The 19838-nt window shown below is 42.0% G+C and overlaps 1 protein-coding gene and 1 long non-coding RNA gene across 9 annotated transcripts; one reads left to right on the top strand and one right to left on the bottom strand.

Annotated features, from left to right (window-relative positions):
• The first annotated feature begins 148 nt into the window (after positions 1-148).
• Positions 149-16000, top strand: KLHL22 (kelch like family member 22). 8 transcript variants are annotated; one of them, XM_033518048.1, is made up of 8 exons: positions 157-254; positions 763-946; positions 8450-8719; positions 9559-9724; positions 10868-11586; positions 12712-12904; positions 13581-13814; positions 14843-16000. In XM_033518048.1, exons 3-8 carry the CDS (start codon positions 8493-8495, stop codon positions 15218-15220), a joined length of 1917 nt encoding a protein of 638 aa, XP_033373939.1. In that variant the 5' UTR covers positions 157-254; positions 763-946; positions 8450-8492; the 3' UTR covers positions 15221-16000. The 8 variants fall into 8 exon arrangements, with proteins under 8 accessions (XP_015499340.1, XP_033373939.1, XP_015499343.1 ...); XM_033518049.1 differs by lacking the exon at positions 763-946 and adding an exon at positions 5709-5822 and having other exon boundaries at positions 196-254; XM_033518050.1 differs by lacking the exon at positions 157-254 and adding an exon at positions 326-668.
• Positions 6941-8659, bottom strand: LOC107211630. Its single transcript, XR_004499504.1, has 2 exons — positions 8574-8659; positions 6941-7115 (listed from the first exon to the last, which is right to left on the bottom strand). It is a non-coding gene; the product is annotated as an uncharacterized LOC107211630 (long non-coding RNA).
• Positions 16001-19838: the final 3838 nt, after the last annotated feature.

The following is a 19838-nucleotide window of genomic DNA, read 5'->3' on the forward strand; positions in this document are numbered from 1 at the left end:
GTCCGGCCGAGGAGCACTACTCGTCGGTGGCGCCCCGGGCGAGCCCCGCACTGCCCTCGAGGGTCGCGGCCGCGGTAGCTCCGGGTTCCCCGCGGCGGTCACCGGCCCGGCACTCACCGGGCACAGCCGCGGCACCTACCCGGGCGGCGCTGGGGCCGCCCACGCCGCCCGCCTCGGTTCCGGCCGCCACCGCCCCTCCCTCGCCCGGTGGTTCCGGGTCGCACATGAAGGCGGAGGCGCCGCCGCCGCTCTCGGTAGGTGCTGCGGCGGGGGCGAGGGAGTGCGGGCCCCGGCCGGGCCGCCCGGTGCTCCCTTGCCGGTACCGGCGCTGCCGTTCCCCGGGGGCGCCGGGGAGCCCCGGGGCCGCGCGTGGGAGCGTGTCCCGGGCCGACCCCACCCCTCGGGCCCAGGCCGTGTCCTGCTGCCCGGGACACCGGGGGATACCGGGAGGGATAGGCGGCCAGAGCAGGTCCCGGAGCAGCGTGTGCCAGCGCCGCGTCCCGCCGGGCCGGGCCGGGCCGGGCAGCCCTGGGGCAGGAGGCGCTGAGGGCGGCCGGCAGGTGGAGGCGGGCCCCGGTGCCCGGGCAGGGTGCCTGGGCTGCCGGCACGGGAGGGGGAGCTCGGCGGTGCCAGGACCTGCAAAGGCATTGCCAGATCGGCAACAGAAAGTAAAACCACAACTGTGCTCGACCTGGCTTTGACCTCTTGGTCACAGGGTTGCTCTAGAGCCAGGCTGCCTCACTGAGTGGTGTGCAATTCCAGGTCACCTTCCCCTGCAGAGAAAACTGCTCATTCCGTGTCACTGATGGGAAATGTCTAACTCACGGGTTAGAACCCCACAGACGCCTGCCAGAACAAAATTAATGTGGTGAATAGTATGAAAATATTCATCTTCATGAGAAACTGGAGCTGGAAAGTGCTGGAAGAGGCCCTTGCTCACTTCCAGGTCATTTAAGTGTTGTGTTTGGCATAGAAATAATTACTTTCTATTTTTTTTCCTCCTTGTTTGTTAGAAGATTTAAAAAGTCATTATGTGATGTAAGCAAATCAATAAATCAGGTTCAAGTCTTGGCAGATACCTGAGTTCCTCAAAATTCTTTGAGCATATTGGCTAATTTATAAATTACACAAAAAATACACAACAAAAAACATTACAGTTCTGTGAATATGGGTAAGTTGCAAATCTTTTACAGATAAGGTAAAACACTCAAATTAGGAAGCTCCTATTCGTTAGGTCATACTATTATTCATGGGAGGAAAAAATATTTTAAATATCCATTTATTTAAAATAGATATTCTTCATGGTGGTGTTGTCATATACATTTAAAATGAGGTTTTTGATTCTGGATATGTCTTAGAAATAACTTGTAATGTGTTGGATGGGGGAAAAAGCAGCAAACCCCTCCAGGTGTTTGCTGAAAGGAATGAATGCCAACATTTGTGTGCCAGCATAGTTTGCAAAAGCTGTTTCCCAAGCCACGCCTTTTGGTTTCCTCCCACAATTCAAGTATACTACTAATGCTAGAAACTGAAAATGGCTCAGAAAGTCAGTTCAGAGTGTGTTTCTGCATATTTCCATCAGCGACATAAGGCAAGATTGTGTGTACAGAGCAGGCAAAAACACGCCATCATTTGGGTGCTCAAAAATAATGCTGAGATATTATATAATACCAAATATCCTCCTTTCTTTCTTTTTGTGGGGACCTCGGTCAAAAGGAGTTGTTTGGGTTGTTTCTTGTATTCGTAGAACGTTCCTAAAATGGAGTACTTTTAGAATCCTTATTTTTGCACGGTTGTGAATGCATAGAGGGATTCTGAAAGAATTACTGATAAAAGCTTCTGCCTCCCCTTTATCTTTCTTCCCATTTCCTTGAAAAAGCATGAAACGAGCTTAAGTCTTGTCTACAATTAACATGAACTCAATTGTCTTCTATGTAGCAATCTCACAAGTGCCCATTACAAATTATCACATAGTTGATGAATTATTCTGGTATTTGCACTCCAGTTAGAATGAACAATAGTTTAGCTTTTCATTTTATTGTTTGTAGCAACACATTTGTTTTCCCAACTATTTTGGCAGGCAGCCAGCTGCCTCCCTTTTCTGCACACTCCCTGACTTAGTTGATGGGTTTGTTTGTGTGTCCTCTGCCCCGTTAAAATTCTGGTCCATAGCCAGGTTCTGCCTGCTGGCATCTGCAGCCCCCAAGGCTCAGCATTTTGCTCCAGCCCTGTATCTTGTTTTGTCAGGCTTGCAGCTGAAGCCTGGTTTAAATCCTAATCCTTGTTACTCCCTAGGGAGAGATGAAGGTGTGGGAAGCCTTAGGGGACAGATTTTCAAATTCCTCCAATGCACTAAGACTTTAAAGGGCCTATTTTATTTGGATCCCAACCAGCACACCACACTGGTTGTTGTGTGTCAGGGAAAAGCTCTGCTGAATATGGCCTGCAAGAAAGAGGACAGCAAGCTCTAAGAGGGGACCAAGAGGAAATACATCATTTTTAACAGCAAAAGCAAAGTCATGCTGGGTAAGAGTAACTCCAGGTATCACAGCAGGTAGAAGACAAGCCTGGCTGCAAGGTAGCTTTGGAAGAAGAGACCCTGGGGGTTCTGACAAGCAGCTAGTTGAATATGATTTCTCCAGTGGGGTCCAGCTTCATACTGGGCTGTGTTAACAAGAGCACAGCCTGTAGGTCACGTGAAATTATTTTTTCCCATTCTATTGAGCATTCATAATCCCCAAAAATTGGAATACTGTGCCCAGTTTTGAGCTCAATACTGAAAGAAAAACGTGAGAATTCAGTGGAGGAACCATACAGGGCAGGAACACTTACAAGGTACAAGCAAGGCAAGAACACTGGATTTGTTCAGCACAGGGCAAAAGAATAAGGCAGAGCCAGTTGACATTTTTTAAGCTACCTAATGGGCACAGGACAATGTAGAGCCAAACTCTCCTTTGTGGAGTCATCCCTGCCAGTGATGAGAGGCAAGTGTCACAAATTGCAGGAAAAAAAATCAGACAGCTAAAGAAGAAACAAATCTGGTGGCTAAACCATCAGTTTTCTGACTGCTGACAAGGATGGAGATTTTGTACTTGACTAGACAAAGGTTCTCCACATCCTGCCCTGATTTTGAAGGATTCCCTGCTTTGAGCACAGATTGGACCAGAGACCTCCCAAGTTTCTTTCCAGTCTAAATTATTCCACATTTCTAAGAAAGCATGGGACCCCCACCAAGCTTGAGCCACCTGTCCATATGGCAGTAAGCTAAACAGATTTGGATACCCGACACCAGCAAGCTCGAGTTTATTTTGGGCACAGCTGATGCACGAGAAAATATCACTATCTGCGTAAAACACCTCTTTGTAGTGATGTAACTGACAGCCACGAGCTCTTGAATACAAAAATGTCTGAGTTTCCATAGAAACTAACTTGGTTAATCCTTTCTGCATCCAGCCATTTCTCTACAGTAGAGACTCAAGGCTGCCAGCACAACTTTACAAAAAGACATCCCCAAATCCACACATGCACCTCACAGTGGGAGCATCTCTCTGACCTGGATGCTGGTCAAACAAGGGGTGAATATTTGGCTAGGTGTGTATCATAGCACACAACACCAACAACTGACTTCAGCACTGAAAATGATCCTCACCACATGAGAGCACAGCACCCTCACCAGAAAATAGAGGCTGAGTTAGCTGTGCTGGCAGCACAGGGACACCATGGTGTGACAGCTGATCTGTGTTGAAAAATGTCATTAGGACAGACACTGCATTCTACTCTACCATATCTAGTTTGCCATGCCTTTAACTTTTCCCTTCCCCTCTGCTTCTAGTTGAGTTACTCCATTCCTAGACTTTGTGTTCTTAAAAGGATAAGGATTTTCAGTGAGCACAAGAGCAACCACCGTAGCAGTTTCTCACCATTTTGCCATTGATCAAACTACAGTGCATTCCCTAAATTCCTCCTGTCCCAGTGACAACTTCCTCAGTCATAAGCCACATACCTCTACTGTGAAAGCAAGTATTCTGTTGTTGATCAGAGAGGGGATTTTGTTTTTTAAAAATTACCACAACTCTTCATGGGTAGTTAATGAATTATTTCAGTTGAATAATTAGAAACCTAAGACCTCCACTTTTCTTCATGCCAGTAATCTGCAGAAGCATGTTGTAAAAATAGAATTTGAATACAAGACAACCACACAGAGTTATCTGCAAGTCACTGAGACATTGTAGCTTTCACTGTGTCCACAGCTTATTACCAGAGACCACTGGTATATAACACAGGAAACAGAAGGAAATACTCAACTTCTTTCATGCTCCCTCCATTGCAAGGCGTGGCTGCCTTCTCTTGGTTCTCAGTTGGAATCCAGGCACAGAATGTATAAGATTTCAGTCTGCTGAAAAAGAGCAGTCTTGTGTTTCTAGGTACCCCCGAGGTTTTTGCCATTTATAGGGGATTTTTTTGCCTGTTGTAGTTTTTTTATCTCTTTGATTCAAAGTGACAAACAGTCAACATCTTCCTACACTTGCTTGTAGACATGCACATACAATTACTGGTCCCATATGCTTTCTTCTTTATGTACTGGACACTCAGTTGTAATACCTTAAAATTAATCACTACATTAACCCACATCCTCTAAAAGACAAACTAACATAACTGTAGGCTCAAATGCATTGTGCAGCCAGCAAAGCAAATGTCTAGCTTGATTTTCCCTGCAATTTCAAAGCTGGAACCACTTGCCTTCCCCTGTTTCTGCAGACAACATCTCACAGAACATGAGAGAACACTTTTTATCTTTGCTGCTGTTAAAGAAGCACAGTGAGCTCAAAGGATTCCTCATTTTTCCCACCTTATGGGTTAGTTCTGCAGTGCTCAGCCACTGGTGCCCAATGCTAACAGCTGACCAGAACTGAGAAACTATCTCAGGAAGAGAAGGGAAAGAACATATTACTCAGATTTCTAAGAACTTGTTTCAGTCACAGAGCTGTTTTCACAATAACAGAAGAGAGCAGAGAGGCCTCGGGTACATCCTACAAACAAGAAGCTGACAGTAGAGAAGCTCAATATAGAGGGAAAAAACTTGCTCTGTCTCTCCATCCAGAACTGTCCTGCTTACATTACATTTAGGCAGCTTTGGGGTTTTTTTCTGTTTTTTATTTAATAAAGATTAAGCAAAAGAGATTTTTAGACAGTAACAAAGGCAGAAAGCACACTGGTCAGACCACACAGTTTGAGAAGCAGGGTGCTGTGCTAACAGCAATATCCCTCCTCAGCAATTTTGTAATCAGCATTTACAACAATACCCAAAGAAATACACAGAATTATCAATCAGCTCAGCAAACACACTGCATTTAATGCAGAAAATTCAAATGCCAAATCCATCTCACTTCTCTTTCAAAGAAGAACACAACAGAACCCCACTAACTCAGCCTCAGCAGCCGCTCTTTGCACCCTCCTGCCCAACGGACCCCAGCTGCTCCTGGTGCAGCTGTTCCAGAGCTGAGCACACACAGCTCAGGGAATCCTTCTGGCCACATCCCCCACAGCCACCCTGTGCCCTTCTAGGTCCTACACCTCTTTTCTACCAGCTCCTGAATCTATCTAGGCAAGAGTTAGGAGGCTTTCCTTGGCTTTTGGCTCAAGGAAGACTTAACCACATATGTCAGGCAGAGTTTATGGACTAATACTACAAATGTTCACCTTTATAGGCTGGGAGCAGTTCATTAGAATGATGTGCAAGCCTGAGTGACCACCCTGAGGGACAGTCCAGCTTGGCAGTGACAGCTGAGGTACAACCCAGGGGCAGAAGCTGAAAACAGGAGGTGAGGACTGCCAGAATTCAGAAATTTGAGCGTAGCAAAATATCTGTAGGTTCAGCTGTTAACCAGCCAAAAATCAGCTGTGGAGGATGGTTCAGCTGCACTCCCAGCATCTCTTTTGCCCACACTGGGTGGTCATGGCAGAGCAGGTTTATTCAGCTCTTGATAATAGTTGTGGCATAATTCAAGTCTGTATCTATTCAAACTAAATGTGAGATAAACTCCCTGCAGATCTCCAAGACAGCCCCCACTTGCTACTGAGAACTATTCAGATACTAATGCTCATTCTGGCTACAGAATCACTGAATGATTTATCCTTTTAATTTATTTATATTTTCTCTCTTTCTTAATACCATTTAATCTTCCTGGTTCCAGTTACCACATCTGTAAGATCAGATCTCTTCTGGGGCTTTGCTTACTGAAAGCTTCACCCCTTTTCTGTTACTTTTTAAGATTATTCAGATAGAGAGTGTATTCTGAACAGTATCATCAGTAATATTAATTAAAATTAAATAAATAAAGGTTTGCATTATTATATGGGTTTCCCACTCTACCCTGCATCTATCTCTATAACCATCTATCTATATAACAATACATTTCTTTGCTAACACTTGTTTACAGGGCTTCAGTGGCCTGTGTAGTTTTATTTTCTCTCACCTTGCCTTGGCCTCCCTCTCTCCAATGAAGGCAGTACATGATACACTAGAAGATTGTAGCACAGCTCATGTTGTTTCCCCTCTCCACGAGATTCCAAATTGATTGGATTTTCAAATCCATTTTTGGATTCAGAAAATAGTTAATTTGTTGCTTTTTCTTCTGCTTTTGATACAGTGGTTTTACTTCCATAGGGACTTCTTTTGATACAGCTCTCTAAGAAGAGGAAAAGATATAACCTGTTTTGGAGCTTTAACCACATTCAACAGAGTTAATCAGTTCCTCATTTGGACCATAGATCACCCTACTTTGGTTTTGCTGCATTTATTTCCTTTCAGTGAAATGGGAAATTTCTGATCAACATCATGTAACACTCACTGTTTTACTTGCCTTTCTTACTATATTATTTCCCTTTCCTCAATCCATCACTCTTTGTATTCCCCAGGAGCAAATGCAATGATACAGTAATGTTTTGTCTGCTTTCATTTGATTTCTAGGAAAAGCATCAGCCTGTCATGAAAAATAACCCATTACTCATCTCTTCAGTTGATCATGGATAGTTTTCCCTCTCTAATCGACCTGAGTGCTCCTCAGAAGGCTGTCTTGTCAGAGCTCCTCTTCTCAGCTGCTGTCTTGGTTTTACTGCAGATAAAGAGCAGATAAACATTTATACACTTTTTCAGGGGTTTTCCATCCCATTCACCATGCAACACCACCTTCCTTTTGTTTGTAGGGTAACTTTCTCAGGCAGAATAATAAACATTTTCATATTTCTTGGTGTCATCTGGGTAGCTCCTTCCTTGCTGCCATACCCAGAATACCTGCAGTATTTTGAGAGATCTGCAGTGCTGCACTCACTGCCTATGGCTGGCACAATTAAACAATGGTTCCATTGCTTCACTGTTTGGATTTGCTGAGTTTGTTCTCTTTTGCTTCCCTGACTGCTGCTAACCCCTTGTGACTATCCCTTGTGGCACTAAGCTATTTCCCAGGCTGCTGAAGAGAGGATCTTATGAATGTGTTAGCAGCCATATCAGCTCACTTCCTTTTGTTAATAGGGGGTGTTTTTTAATGTGCTCTGACAACTGGATAGAGTCTATAAGTTCTGACTGCTATGACTTCTGACATTCTTCAGAGACAATGGACAGGGTAAATTACAGGATGGTAGAACAGGATTCATGAGATTATGATTGCTTAACCATAGACATGAAACACAGTCACTTCCAGATAGCTTTTTACAGGTGTTTCCCAATGTGCCATAGGGGACCTTCCCAGTGTGTCAGTGGCAGCACTAGAAAAAGGTACAGGATAGCCTTGGACAGTGCCCATTCTGGAGGAAATACCTCCTTTCTGCAGGGACTCACAGGAAAGTAGTTGTGCAAGCTAGCTTGAAGTTGCCAAAATAAAGAAACTCACTTTGAAGCATAGAGTTTCATACAGTATTTTGTACAATTATGGTTGGAAATGTGCTCAGCTACAGAAAATGGGAAAAGCAAGCACAGTGAAAGTGGAGATCTTTCTGATTCTGTGGTAAAATATTAAGAGAAAGATGGAAAGTGCAGTTTATATTGCAGAAAAGTTACCTGAAAATATTAGGCAATTTCAAATTTGGAAAAAATTTTGGTCCATTTTTTGTTGCAGATGATGCAGAAATGCAAAAGAAACAGGGGGTTTTGATAATGGATTGGGAAGTGAAACTCTTGCTTAAGAAAAAAAAATACCCATGTGACACACACTCTGATAATTGGTCTGAAAACCCAGGAGTCAGAATCCTTGTTTTTGGATAACCTTATTCTGCTGCTTTGGTGTGCTGGTGTCCATCTGTCTGTTTTCAGTATAGTTTGGAATAATTTGTTCAGGACAGAACTGTCTCTCCATTGACTGAAGAGTTGCTTTATTTTCTGTGACAGGCAAGGGTCAGAGGAGCGTTTGTAAAGCAAAAGGCACAAACCTTTGCTGATTCTGTTGTCTCACAGATTTCATTCTGCTGCAGCTGGTGGCTGAGCACTTCTGCCTGGGATGGCGGAGGATCAGGAGCTGACTCAGGCACACAAAGCTCCACTGGAGCCCTCCCTCCAGCAGCGCAGCAGCAACACTTACCGCAGTGCAGAGCACTCGCAGGCGCTGCTCAGCGGCCTGGTGTCTCTCCGGGACAGCAGCATCCTCTTCGATGTGGTTCTGGTGGTGGAAGACAAACCCATCGAGGCTCATCGCATCCTTCTGGCCGCGTCCTGTGACTACTTCAGGTACGCTTCAGGAATAAACACGGCTGTGACTGTCAGTCAAAACAGCGACATCCAAATCTTCTGTCTGGGCATACTCCTTCTGAATCTAAAATCCGACCTGTAAGATGGAGCTGAGGCTGTTTCACAGTACTAACTATGGCTTTATTCATCTCTCTGTTATTTCTCTGCAGAAATAAAGCTCTTGTTCCTGCACACTGAGCTTACCTCCACTAAATTCACTGTGGTACTTGGAGGTTTATAAAGAGGAGAGACTGTCTGAACTGGTGTCTTCTGCTTAAGAGCACTCTAAGTGGCTTTTAACATATCCTTAGCATTGTAAGACTTGTGGTGACCATTGCATAATACACAAAAACTCACTGGAGGTGACTCACTGGCCATTAAACCAGGCAGTCCCCAATCAATTTGATTAGCAGTTCCTTTGTTTTCATAAAGCAAACACCCAAGACAATACAGACAAACTTCTAAGTTTGAAGGAAGATCTGCTCTACCTTAGAAAAAAATTCCACTGTCCCAATTCCTCTGTGTTTCCTCTTTCCCCACACCCAGAGTATGTGCCTTTGACCATTGACTATCCATATATACTGGGTCTGTATTTAAGTCCTTCACCTGTTGTACCTTCTTGGTTGCCCCTACTGTTTTCCTGCACAATGAAGAGTTACTTTCTTAGGTCCTAAATGCCTGTACTCTTAACTTAGAGAAGAGGTAATCACATAAAAATGTCTAGCTAGGTTTTTGTATTTCTGAATATTTTTTATGTTCCCAGGACAACATAAGATGAGCAAACTGGAAATAGCTTCACTGCAAATCTGCCATAGCATGTGCCCTTGTCTGTTTTGCAGAGGAATGTTTGCAGGAGGACTGAGAGAGATGGAACAAGAAGAAGTTCATATTCATGGCATCTCCTACAATGCAATGTGTAAAATCTTGAACTTCATTTACACTTCTGAGCTGGAACTCAGTGTGAACAGTGTACAGGAAACCTTAGCTGCAGCCTGTCAACTTCAGGTGAGGTACTGGGAGATGTGACAAAAAAGAAACAGGAAACAAAAGCAATGGTGAAAGAAACAGAAAACATGGATATCTGGTTAGAGGGAGGGTTAAGAGGTGAGCAGGAGCATGGACATGATAAGGATTTTGGGGATGCTGTATCCACTGGAACTAACTGTGGAAGGATAGGGACAATGAATGGGTGTACATCTCATTTGTGCCAATGGTTTCTTTACTTAAGACATTACCCATTTCATCTAGAAGAGCATTTTATATAGCATCCACTTTCACTGAGCTGCTTATGAAAGCTTCCCTGAAAGAGAATATCCCTGGCCTATGGTAAAGAATAGGTTTTGAGGCTCAGAAATTGTTGTGATGCTCAAGGTCATCCCCAAGTGAGTCCACAGGCACATGACCTCTCCTGACTCCATCACTACAGGAAATCCTGCCACTGTGATTTGCACTAAGTGCAGAGTTCATGTGCTTTTAAGACAAGGGTTTTTTTCCCTAATTTCCCCTGCAGCTAACTGCTGTACAAGGCTTTGGTACTTAATCTTAAACTTTGTGAGTGCTTGCTTTGGTTGGTTTTTACACACTTTGTTAGCAGAGAGGCTCCTGGACAGCAGTTAGTTCTTTGCCAGTAGTTCCTCCTGCCAGATACAACTTCAAATTGCGTTCAGAAGACAATACTAAATACTCATTTTCCTTTCCAATGGCTCCCTAAGCACTTGAGTGATGTATTTGTTACAATCTTTGATATAGTATGTTTGTAGTGCTCTGAAAAAACAAACACAGATGGAATCACCATGTCCTCTGTATCTGTTTTGCTGACTGCTCCAGGGCAGGCTGAAGAGCAGGCAGCCCTGCTGCCCAGTGTCCCACGTGTCTTGGAAGACACACTGCTGCTGCACCTGAAGCCAAACTCAGTCTTGCAGTACAGTGTGGCTAGAAGAGCTGTATTACATTCATTTTCAGAGCCACACTGAGTTCTCTTTCTCTGGAGAAAGGTGAACAGGGCACAAGTGAGTGTGGTGGTCAGACTGTGAAGAGAGCATACATTTTGTGGATAATTTCCTTAAAGTCATCCCAGGCTTCAGTCCCCTGTCCCTCAAGTGTGGGGCAGGTGGTGTCTGAAATGAAAAATCTCTCTCTCTCTTGCAGATTCCAGAAGTCATTAAGTTCTGTTGTGATTTCCTCATGTCCTGGGTAGATGAAGAGAACATCCTTGATGTGTACAGACTAGCTGACCACTATGACTTGAGGCATTTGAGTGAGCAGCTGGACTCCTACATTTTGAAGAACTTTACAGCTTTCTCAAGGACACAAGTGTACCGACAGCTACCCCTGCAGAAGGTCTACTCCCTTCTCAGCAGCAACCGTTTGGAGGTTAACTATGAGTTTGAAGTTTATGATGGAGCACTTTTTTATCACTATTCTCCAGAGGAACTGGAGACAGATCAGGTCTCCCTGATGGAGCCCCTTAAGCTCCTTGAGACAGTTCGTTTTCCTCTGATGGAACCCCAGATCCTGCAAAGGCTTCACGACAAATTAAGTCCATGTCCTTTAAAGGATACAGTTGCAGATGCATTAATGTACCACAAGAATGAATGTCTTCAGCCAATGCTTCAGAGCTCCCAGACACAGCTGAGATCAGAGTTCCAGTGTGTAGTGGGATTTGGAGGGATGCATTCTACTCCATCCATTGTCCTCAGTGATCAAGCCAAGTATCTGAACCCCTTGTTGGGGGAGTGGAGGCACTTTACAGCTGCGCTAGCCCCCAGAATGTCCAACCAAGGGATTGCTGTTCTCAATAATTTTGTATATTTAATTGGTGGAGACAACAATGTAAGTGGTTTTCGAGCGGAGTCAAGATGTTGGAGGTAAGATAAGGATAATCCTGCTATTCATTTTATTGCCACCCTGTTGCCCATTTCTGAGTCAGTAAGCCAGTAGACAGTCAGTACACTTGCCAGCCCAAAGATTAGGAGCTGAGCAGGAGCCTCACTGGAAGAAAACACAAGAAATGAGCTTCATAGTAACAGGCAGCTCCCAGCAGTGCTTATGAGACCAAGCCAAGCCTGACAGTGTAGAAACAGGTACTCATTCAAGAGTATTACTCATGCTTCTTTCTGTCTTGTTGGAGGAGGGAAGTATTAAAAGTGTGGGAAGTAGTAATGAACCTGAACTCTGGGTTGTCTAGATGTTCTCTAACTAGCATTTTTTGGAAGTCTTCTATGTATAGTTCTTGTCCCAGTACAAAAGCATTTTAAATAAAATGCTATTGGTAGCAGATTTTCAAAAATCTGTGTGCACAATAGCAGCATTCCAGAGTCGTTTTACATTACTGTGTGACAGGGAAAAGAGCAGGAGGAAGGATCAGGTTTAGATCTTCATGCCCATTACATTGCAAAAACAGATATAAACCCTTTTGCTTTTATGTTGTGCTCATTTTACCAAGTCTTAGCTGAGTTGCTGTTATTTTATGGCATGCATAGTTTCAATTCTCTACCAGTTTTCTATGTAACTAAAATTTCCAGATGAGAGAGATAGTTTGATGTGAAAGTGAATAATGAGATTCACTTTGAGCAGCAGATATTTGGGGAAAAGAATCAAAGAACCCACCACATATTTATGCCCTTCCTGAAGATCCAGATTCAGTCTCCGTGTTATTTTTAGACTGTGTTACCTCGTATAATGGCTTTGTGCAAATAGAGATTGTGATATGTAACCTACATACACAGGAGTGTACAAGATAATGGAAAACCTAGGCTTTTACAGCATGATGGTGTCAGCTAAAATGCTATTTAAATCTATCTTCTATAAATAGAATAAAACAACTTTGCTAATAATAAAATGCCGACAAGGCCAAATTTCACATCACTTACAGATGAGCTCAATTTCAGCTGAAGGCAGTGCAGTAACCCACATCCATGGAACTGTCTGGTATTCCAGCAGTGATTCTCTGGCTGCAGGAATAACTTTCTTTGATCCCACTCTTTTACAAGGTATGACCCACGACACAACAGATGGTTCCAGATCCAGTCCCTGCAGCAAGAGCACGCTGACCTCAGTGTTTGTGTCGTGGACAACTATATTTATGCTGTCGCAGGCCGAGATTACCATGAAGACCTGAGGGAAGTGGAGAGGTATGATCCTAAAACCAACACTTGGGAATATGTGACACCTCTGAAGAAGGAGGTAAGGAGTGCATTAGCCACACATGCTATCACAATTCCCCAGTTCTTGATTTAATCTTGCTAGATGTTTTTCTCAGGTGTAACTTTGAATTGCTGATATTCAGATGGAAAGTAGTAAACTCTGTATATGCAATAAATGGACAACAAGAAAATAAAATAATAGCATATGTAAATTACATTTTCCGGTTAAATGCTTATTTTTCCTGTTGCTTGTTGATTTTGCCTGCACCTTTATTTTGTTAATCCTTAAAACTATTAATAAAACAAATAATAAATGTGTGTCAGTGGTGAAAACATTAAAAGCCTGAACTGAGTGCTACTAAGTAGAATAATTTGCATTCTTGATAACACTGCTTGTATAGGAAAAATCACCAATAAAAAGGCTTCTAAGTAGATTAGGGAGTAAAGTTATAGTATGAATGATCTTCTAATCAAGGAACAATAAAGACAGAGGATGCTGCTGTTCTGGAAGTTTCCGAAATTCTAGTGTGTTTCATTCAGAAATCCACTATACTAATATCTTAGAACTGTCCATAAGAAAATCCTTTCTGCTTTTGATCTCTGTGTAACTCATGAGGAATATCACTCCCTTCATGTCTATTCCCTGCTTCAAAACTGGGAGAAATCCATAAATCCAGACCTCAACCTCTCGCTTTGCCATTGGTGTGGTGGTGCAGGTGTACGCCCATGCAGGAGCAGCGCTGGATGGGAAGATGTACATCACCTGTGGGAGGAGAGGAGAGGATTATTTGAAGGAGCTGCAGTGCTATGACCCAAGGACTGACCGCTGGGATGTCCTGGCAGACGGCCCAGTGAGACGGGCGTGGCACGGGATGGCTGCACTGCTGGGAAAGCTCTACGTCATCGGGGGAAGCAACAACGATTCTGGCTACAGGAGGGACGTTCACCAGGTGAGACCATGTCACACCTGTGTCTGTGCTTGGTTTCTCATGCATGCTGGCACTTAGGTGTAATGTCTTTCTCCTGCTAACTGTGCAAATAAAACTGTCTGTTCAGCAATGGCTGCTGGATGACCTCTCCCCCACTCACCTGCAGAACAGGCAATGATTTATTTATTTTGTCTGTCTTGAACACTTTTTCTCACCCACAAAGCATTAAAGCTCTAGCACTTGGAATTCTTATCAATTTTAAAGCATCTCTGATGGACAGCTTCATTGGCATGCATATGCCCAGTAAGTAGCACATCAGTTTAATTTACTTCATGCTGCCTTTACGTGCATTTTTTCTAAGTGGAGAACTTTTGAATTACCAATGTGTAATTGCAGGGCAAAGCTGTTAAGGATATGTTGGATGGCAGTTGTATAATGCAATTAAAATGTGCAGTATCTGATGGTAAGAGATGTCTGGAGAGAATTCTCTTGAACCTTATTCTAGCCCCTAGAACTCCTAGAGACTTGAAAAGAAGAGACAAAAAGTAACTTTTTATAGAGCCAGTGGAGATGGCAGAATTAAATCGAGCTGCAGAGTGTATCTGAATGATAAGAAGGTGCCTGGAAACAAAAGTAGGTAGCCAATGAAATCTAAAACTCTCCAACATATGGCGCAGAGGCAGCTTAGCAGATTTATCATATTTACATGTTCCAGCATTTTTTTCTAATGCAAACAGGTGCATTATGTCCGGGCTTATATTAGCACGTGTCCCTATCTCTCTCACTTTTGTATACATTTTTGGAATGACATACAGCTGTTACTCCAGCAACAGGGTCAGAATTTGTGATTCCAAAGCTATGTGGCAACTATGCACAATTTTCTGCTGAGCACTGTACTTGTATTAGATGGTCATATGCTGTCTCCATTATCAACACTGGCAAAAAAGACTGATGGTATTCCTCCCTAAACAGTTTACCTTACAGCCAAGCTCTGTCACTAGGATACAAGTTCAGTTTTAGCTTCTCTCTTTTCTTTTTTTGTTTTACAGGTTGCCTGCTATAAGCCAAGCACAGATCAGTGGACAAATGTATGTCCACTTCCTGCAGGACATGGAGAGCCAGGCATCGCGGTTTTAGACAACAGGATTTATGTCTTGGGAGGCAGATCCCACAACAGGGGAATCCGCATGGACTATGTCCACATTTATGATGCAGAGAGAGACTGTTGGGAAGAAGGACCCCAGCTGGAGGATGATATTTCTGGGATGGCTGCCTGTGTCCTCACGTTGCCCAGGGCTATTTTAATGGAATCAGAGAAGTGGCTCTCAGAATGGCACGCAGACCGAATGAAGCATCACCTTGACTTTCCATCAGAAGTTATGAGCGTATCAGACTGGGAGGAATTTGACAACTCAAGTGAAGATTAGAAAGCTTTAATTATTTTATTTTTTTTTTGCCAGTGGATGAGGAAACTAAGGCTTGGGAAAAGTACTTGAGAGATTTTATATGTCTTTCTTATATACATAAAAGTATTTAAAGGTTTTAAAAATAAGTGTTCTGCACAAAATGCCATTCACAGTCAATATCTGCCCATCTGCAAGTGTTCTGCACAAAATGCACTTAGTACCTGCCCATCTGCCAGAAAGCAGTGGTTTTAAAGTAACCACACAACTGCCATTTTCCCCCAGTTGTATAGAGGTTCTTGTAGTTTGAAGGAGGCTTTTCTCAGCCTTCAGCATGGACAGAAAAAAAAAAAAAAAGCACAGAAGGCTCAGCTTGACTAGCTTCTTTCCTTCCAGCTTTTAGCTTAAAATAGCTCCTTGAGATTTCTTTTTCCTTTTCTTTTGGGTAATAAAATTTCCTAGCCAGCTTAATACAGGAAGGTAACACCTAGTGCTGCCCTCCTGTGCCAGGTGTCAGACAGCTTGATTAGTTTTTCAGCAAGAGTGAACATACAGAAACAGGAACAGTAGCAAGAAAGTCTGAACCTTCATCTCATCTGGGCATGCAGCCATCCTTGTAACTGGCTGAGAGTCTGTGAACTGACACCCACTCCTGAACTTCTATACTGTAAGTTCTGTCAACACAGTGGAAAGAAGATTTCTAGAAAAATCTCTCTGTACAGAATATGGCAATCTCATCATTCCACTGTCAGACACATTTGTTCTCAACCATAAATTAATAAATTCTTGTCAGAACTTTTTTAACTGCAGTCTCCGTTTTATTAACAGTGATGTGGTGGCTGAAAGTTTCATTATATCCTACAGCAGTACTGGCAAAGTTACCCTAGCCTGGGAGATGGGCAACTTCTTCATTCTTCTATTATATGCTTTAGAAGAGAATAAAGAGAACAGAGATTAGTTTGCCACAGCAAAAGAGAAAAATAGTGAGATAACAAGAAGTATGGACTATTGCACTGGTCCAAGACCCTGCAGTAGCTGAACTAATGCCAGCTGAGAAAGATAAGGCACAGTAAATCCTTCCTTCATGGGGCCTTAAAATAATTGGTTGCTGACTACCAACTTGCTTAACATTAGGTTAGAAGCTGATTTAAAATCTGAACCAGTGTCATACTGAACATTATGAGATCCTTCTTCTTGGAGGGGTGGAGTAATCAGTGCCACCAGAAAATCCTGGAAAACTACCAAAAGCTTTTAAATCTTACAGCAATAATGGGGTTTAAAAGGCCAAACCAGTGACAATCAGAATGACATGGGACTAGTAAAGTGACATTGTGACAAATACTGCACATGGATGTGCTACTTCAGAGAAATGCAGTAAGTTCCTGGATATTCCCCCTACTTGGGGGTATTCTGTTTATGGAAGCAAAGAGGATTTCAAAACAGACCTAGATTACTCTGCTTTGGTAAACTGGGCTTCTGGAAAAAGATTCAAGAGTATTTGCAAATTTGTTTAAATAAGTTCAATATCTTTTTCTTGATAAGAGGGGCATTTGTTGGACTCTGTTCTTCAGCACTGTCAATTTTCACCTCCATCTCTGAACCTTTGCCAATTGGCAAATAAAACAAAAGAGCTGGCAACTTCAGGAAGCCCTGATTATGAGCTTTTCCAGAAAATATTTTTTGATAGTGAACTCTGGACTGCACACAGGGTGTGGTAATACAGACTTAATTACACTGCAACATTAGAGACTGATAAATATTCCTTTTTTGCCTACAGAGTTATTTGTAGGAATTAAATGTAGCCTTCAGATGTAAGGACATACCCCTGACCTGGGTATCACTAGAACCACTCCTTCCAGACTGCAGGTGGCAATTTGTTTCCTCTGCAAACAAGTGATTAAAGACCCAGCTGTTTCTAACTGACATCTAACTCAGTGCAGTGCATTTTCCATTTTAACCAGCACCTCTAGACAGACCAGTGATGTCCTGTGTTATACAGAGATAGAGGGTTATTTATGTTATTTAGATGAAATCTTACCTTAACTCTTTAACAGTGAAAAAAGAAATAATCATTCTTTGTCCAGCTCATTTTCCAGTGTGTACCACTAGAGGGTATTACTCACTGTTACAAATAGCCGACCTGAGAGGCTAATTCTTAGATTACATAGGAGAATAGAAGATATTCATGAGTAATTAAGGAGCCAAAGAAACATCTTGAGAAAACTTTGGGGGGGCGGTTTCCAGCTTCTATCCTGTCACTCCTTCTGTGTTTGAGTACTAATTTCTAGAGAGCTCATCCATTATTCCATTTAACAGCATATGCAATTTTGTGATTGCATTATTCACTAAATGCTGCAGTTGGATGCTGTGCAAAGCTAATGAATATAAGGCTTAGAGTGCAGTTGCAAGGAAATTACTTAAAGCAGATGATCATTTATTTACCTTACACTACATTATTTTCTTTTATTTTTTTTTAACTTATTGGTATAATAACCCCAAGTTACATGAACTAAACCTAAGGACAGATAATATTTGATAAAAATTTGTTGGTTTCAGCCCCAAAATTTCTTTATATCTGAGAATAATGTGATTGTTGAAAGTTACAGTATGTACTGTCTTACTTGCATTAATTTCATTTAGGCAAAAAGCCATGGAGTTTAGCTCAAACCATCCTAATCATTTTTTTAGCAGTAGCTCATTTTAGGCCAGCATGTCCTTTTTTCAAACTAGCACACAGGCTAAATAATAAAATTGCCTTGCTTTAAAAATGTCAATTTTCTCTTACTCAGCAGACAAAGCACTTCTTGTTTACTACCATTACCTCTATAAACAAATTGCAGGAAAGATTATTTAATGATTATTGTTGATACACATAGCTGTAATTATTATTGATTGGTTTTCCTATCAAGAATGCTTCGGGAATTGAACTTTCACGAGCCCACTTAAGCTTTCTGTTACCTCAAGAGAAACATGTACTCATAGGGATTTCCAGCTGATTCTGTATTTTTTTTTTTTTATTTATAAATTCTCTGATGTCCTAAATATGTCAGTCTTGTATCTGAAAGTAAAAGGCTTTTTTTTTTTTTTTACAGTAAGCTCTCTGAGCCAGTATAAAACAAGACATTGTGGACAGATGGACAATGAACTAAGAAAGCTTTAAGTTATTTCTGGTCTGAGAGAGAACAATCAAACAGCTCTTCCAGAACAGAGTGATCAAAATACCAACACTTAAACTGCTGATACATTAGGAAGTCCAGAAGAATAGTAATTAGGTTTCTTGATGATCTATTTTCCTATTTCCTGCCAGCACAGAGGTAAAGCTGTAGAGGCATATTTGCCAGATTTGTAATTAGTGGACTTGTATCCTGAAGTATTTCAGGCTTCCACATTTGCAGAAGTGATTGTGATTGCTTGTTTTGTTTCATAACTGCTTTCACTACTGCATTTCTTCTCCAGCTGTCTACTTCCAAATCCAACATATCCTTTCCATTTTCCTCATAGTTTAAATTAGGGTTGTTAATTTTCCATTGGAAGCATACCCAGTACTTGATTTGAAATAAAATAAGGATTCTTATTCTGTACCCTTGACAGAAATTTACTTCTCCTTACTTAGGGACGAGCCACATGTACAGTTTATCTGGCACTCAGTCCAAGTGATGGGATCAAAAGCTTCTGGTGAAAGGAAGAAGGAACAGCTGGGCACAGGGAAAGAGGTACAGGGACTTCTCAAGGGAATATTCTGCCAACTGAGCTTTTATTTCACGGGCAGCTGATGCACTTTTGAACTCCCCACCTCCTCCACTGCGTTACAACTGGCCATGCTCTGAGGGTGTCAGCTGCCAACAGGTAAAGTCAAAGAGCATAAAGGCATTTATATGTACTAAAAAGGTGAAGTGGTGCCAGACATTCATCCATTCTTCCTAAACCAAATGCATTTGTAGGGATATAATACACCTGACATGATTGTCTGTAGCCTAGGAAGTTGAAGCCCAGTCTTATGAGAAAACATTAATGATTAAAAAGTTACCTTTTTCTCATATGGAAATAGAATGTGGGATCTTTTACCTAAAATGCCTGGCTTGTTTAACCACAGTTACTAAAACTGAGGAGGAAATGACTTGAAAGATGCATACATATGAGTTCAGAACATCTAATTTCAAAGTTCCTTCCAAACTGAAAACTTTTCCATGCCTTAGAATCCTTTCTGGATGGGAAGGTGGGTGTGTTGGTTCTCCAGCAGGAGTCCAGCCCCATGCAGTACTGCACAAAAACTGGTTTATAATTCATACTACTTATTTCTGACATGTTCCAACTCTTCTGAGAGTCCAGTATTAGCCATACAAAATGGAAGCAAAATTACTATATGTATTTAATTTTTAACAAAAATTGGAATTTTTATTTCCTTTTTATATCCTAGGTGTTATAAAATCTGCTGCTAACTTACAGCTTCTGCAATTATTTTTAAATGTTATTTAGCATATTATTACAAGTCCAAGTGCTATCTTTTAATCTGTATTTTGGCCATGGTCAAACAGAAAACAAGCCAGATCTGTTCAAATGTCACAAGAAAACATCATAACCTTTGTATTCAATCATAGCCTGTTTATAGGTGTTTAAAACTGACTCTAACTGGCAGATACAA

The sequence above is a fragment of the Parus major genome, chromosome 15, assembly GCF_001522545.3.
Source record: "Parus major isolate Abel chromosome 15, Parus_major1.1, whole genome shotgun sequence".
NCBI lineage: Eukaryota > Metazoa > Chordata > Aves > Passeriformes > Paridae > Parus > Parus major.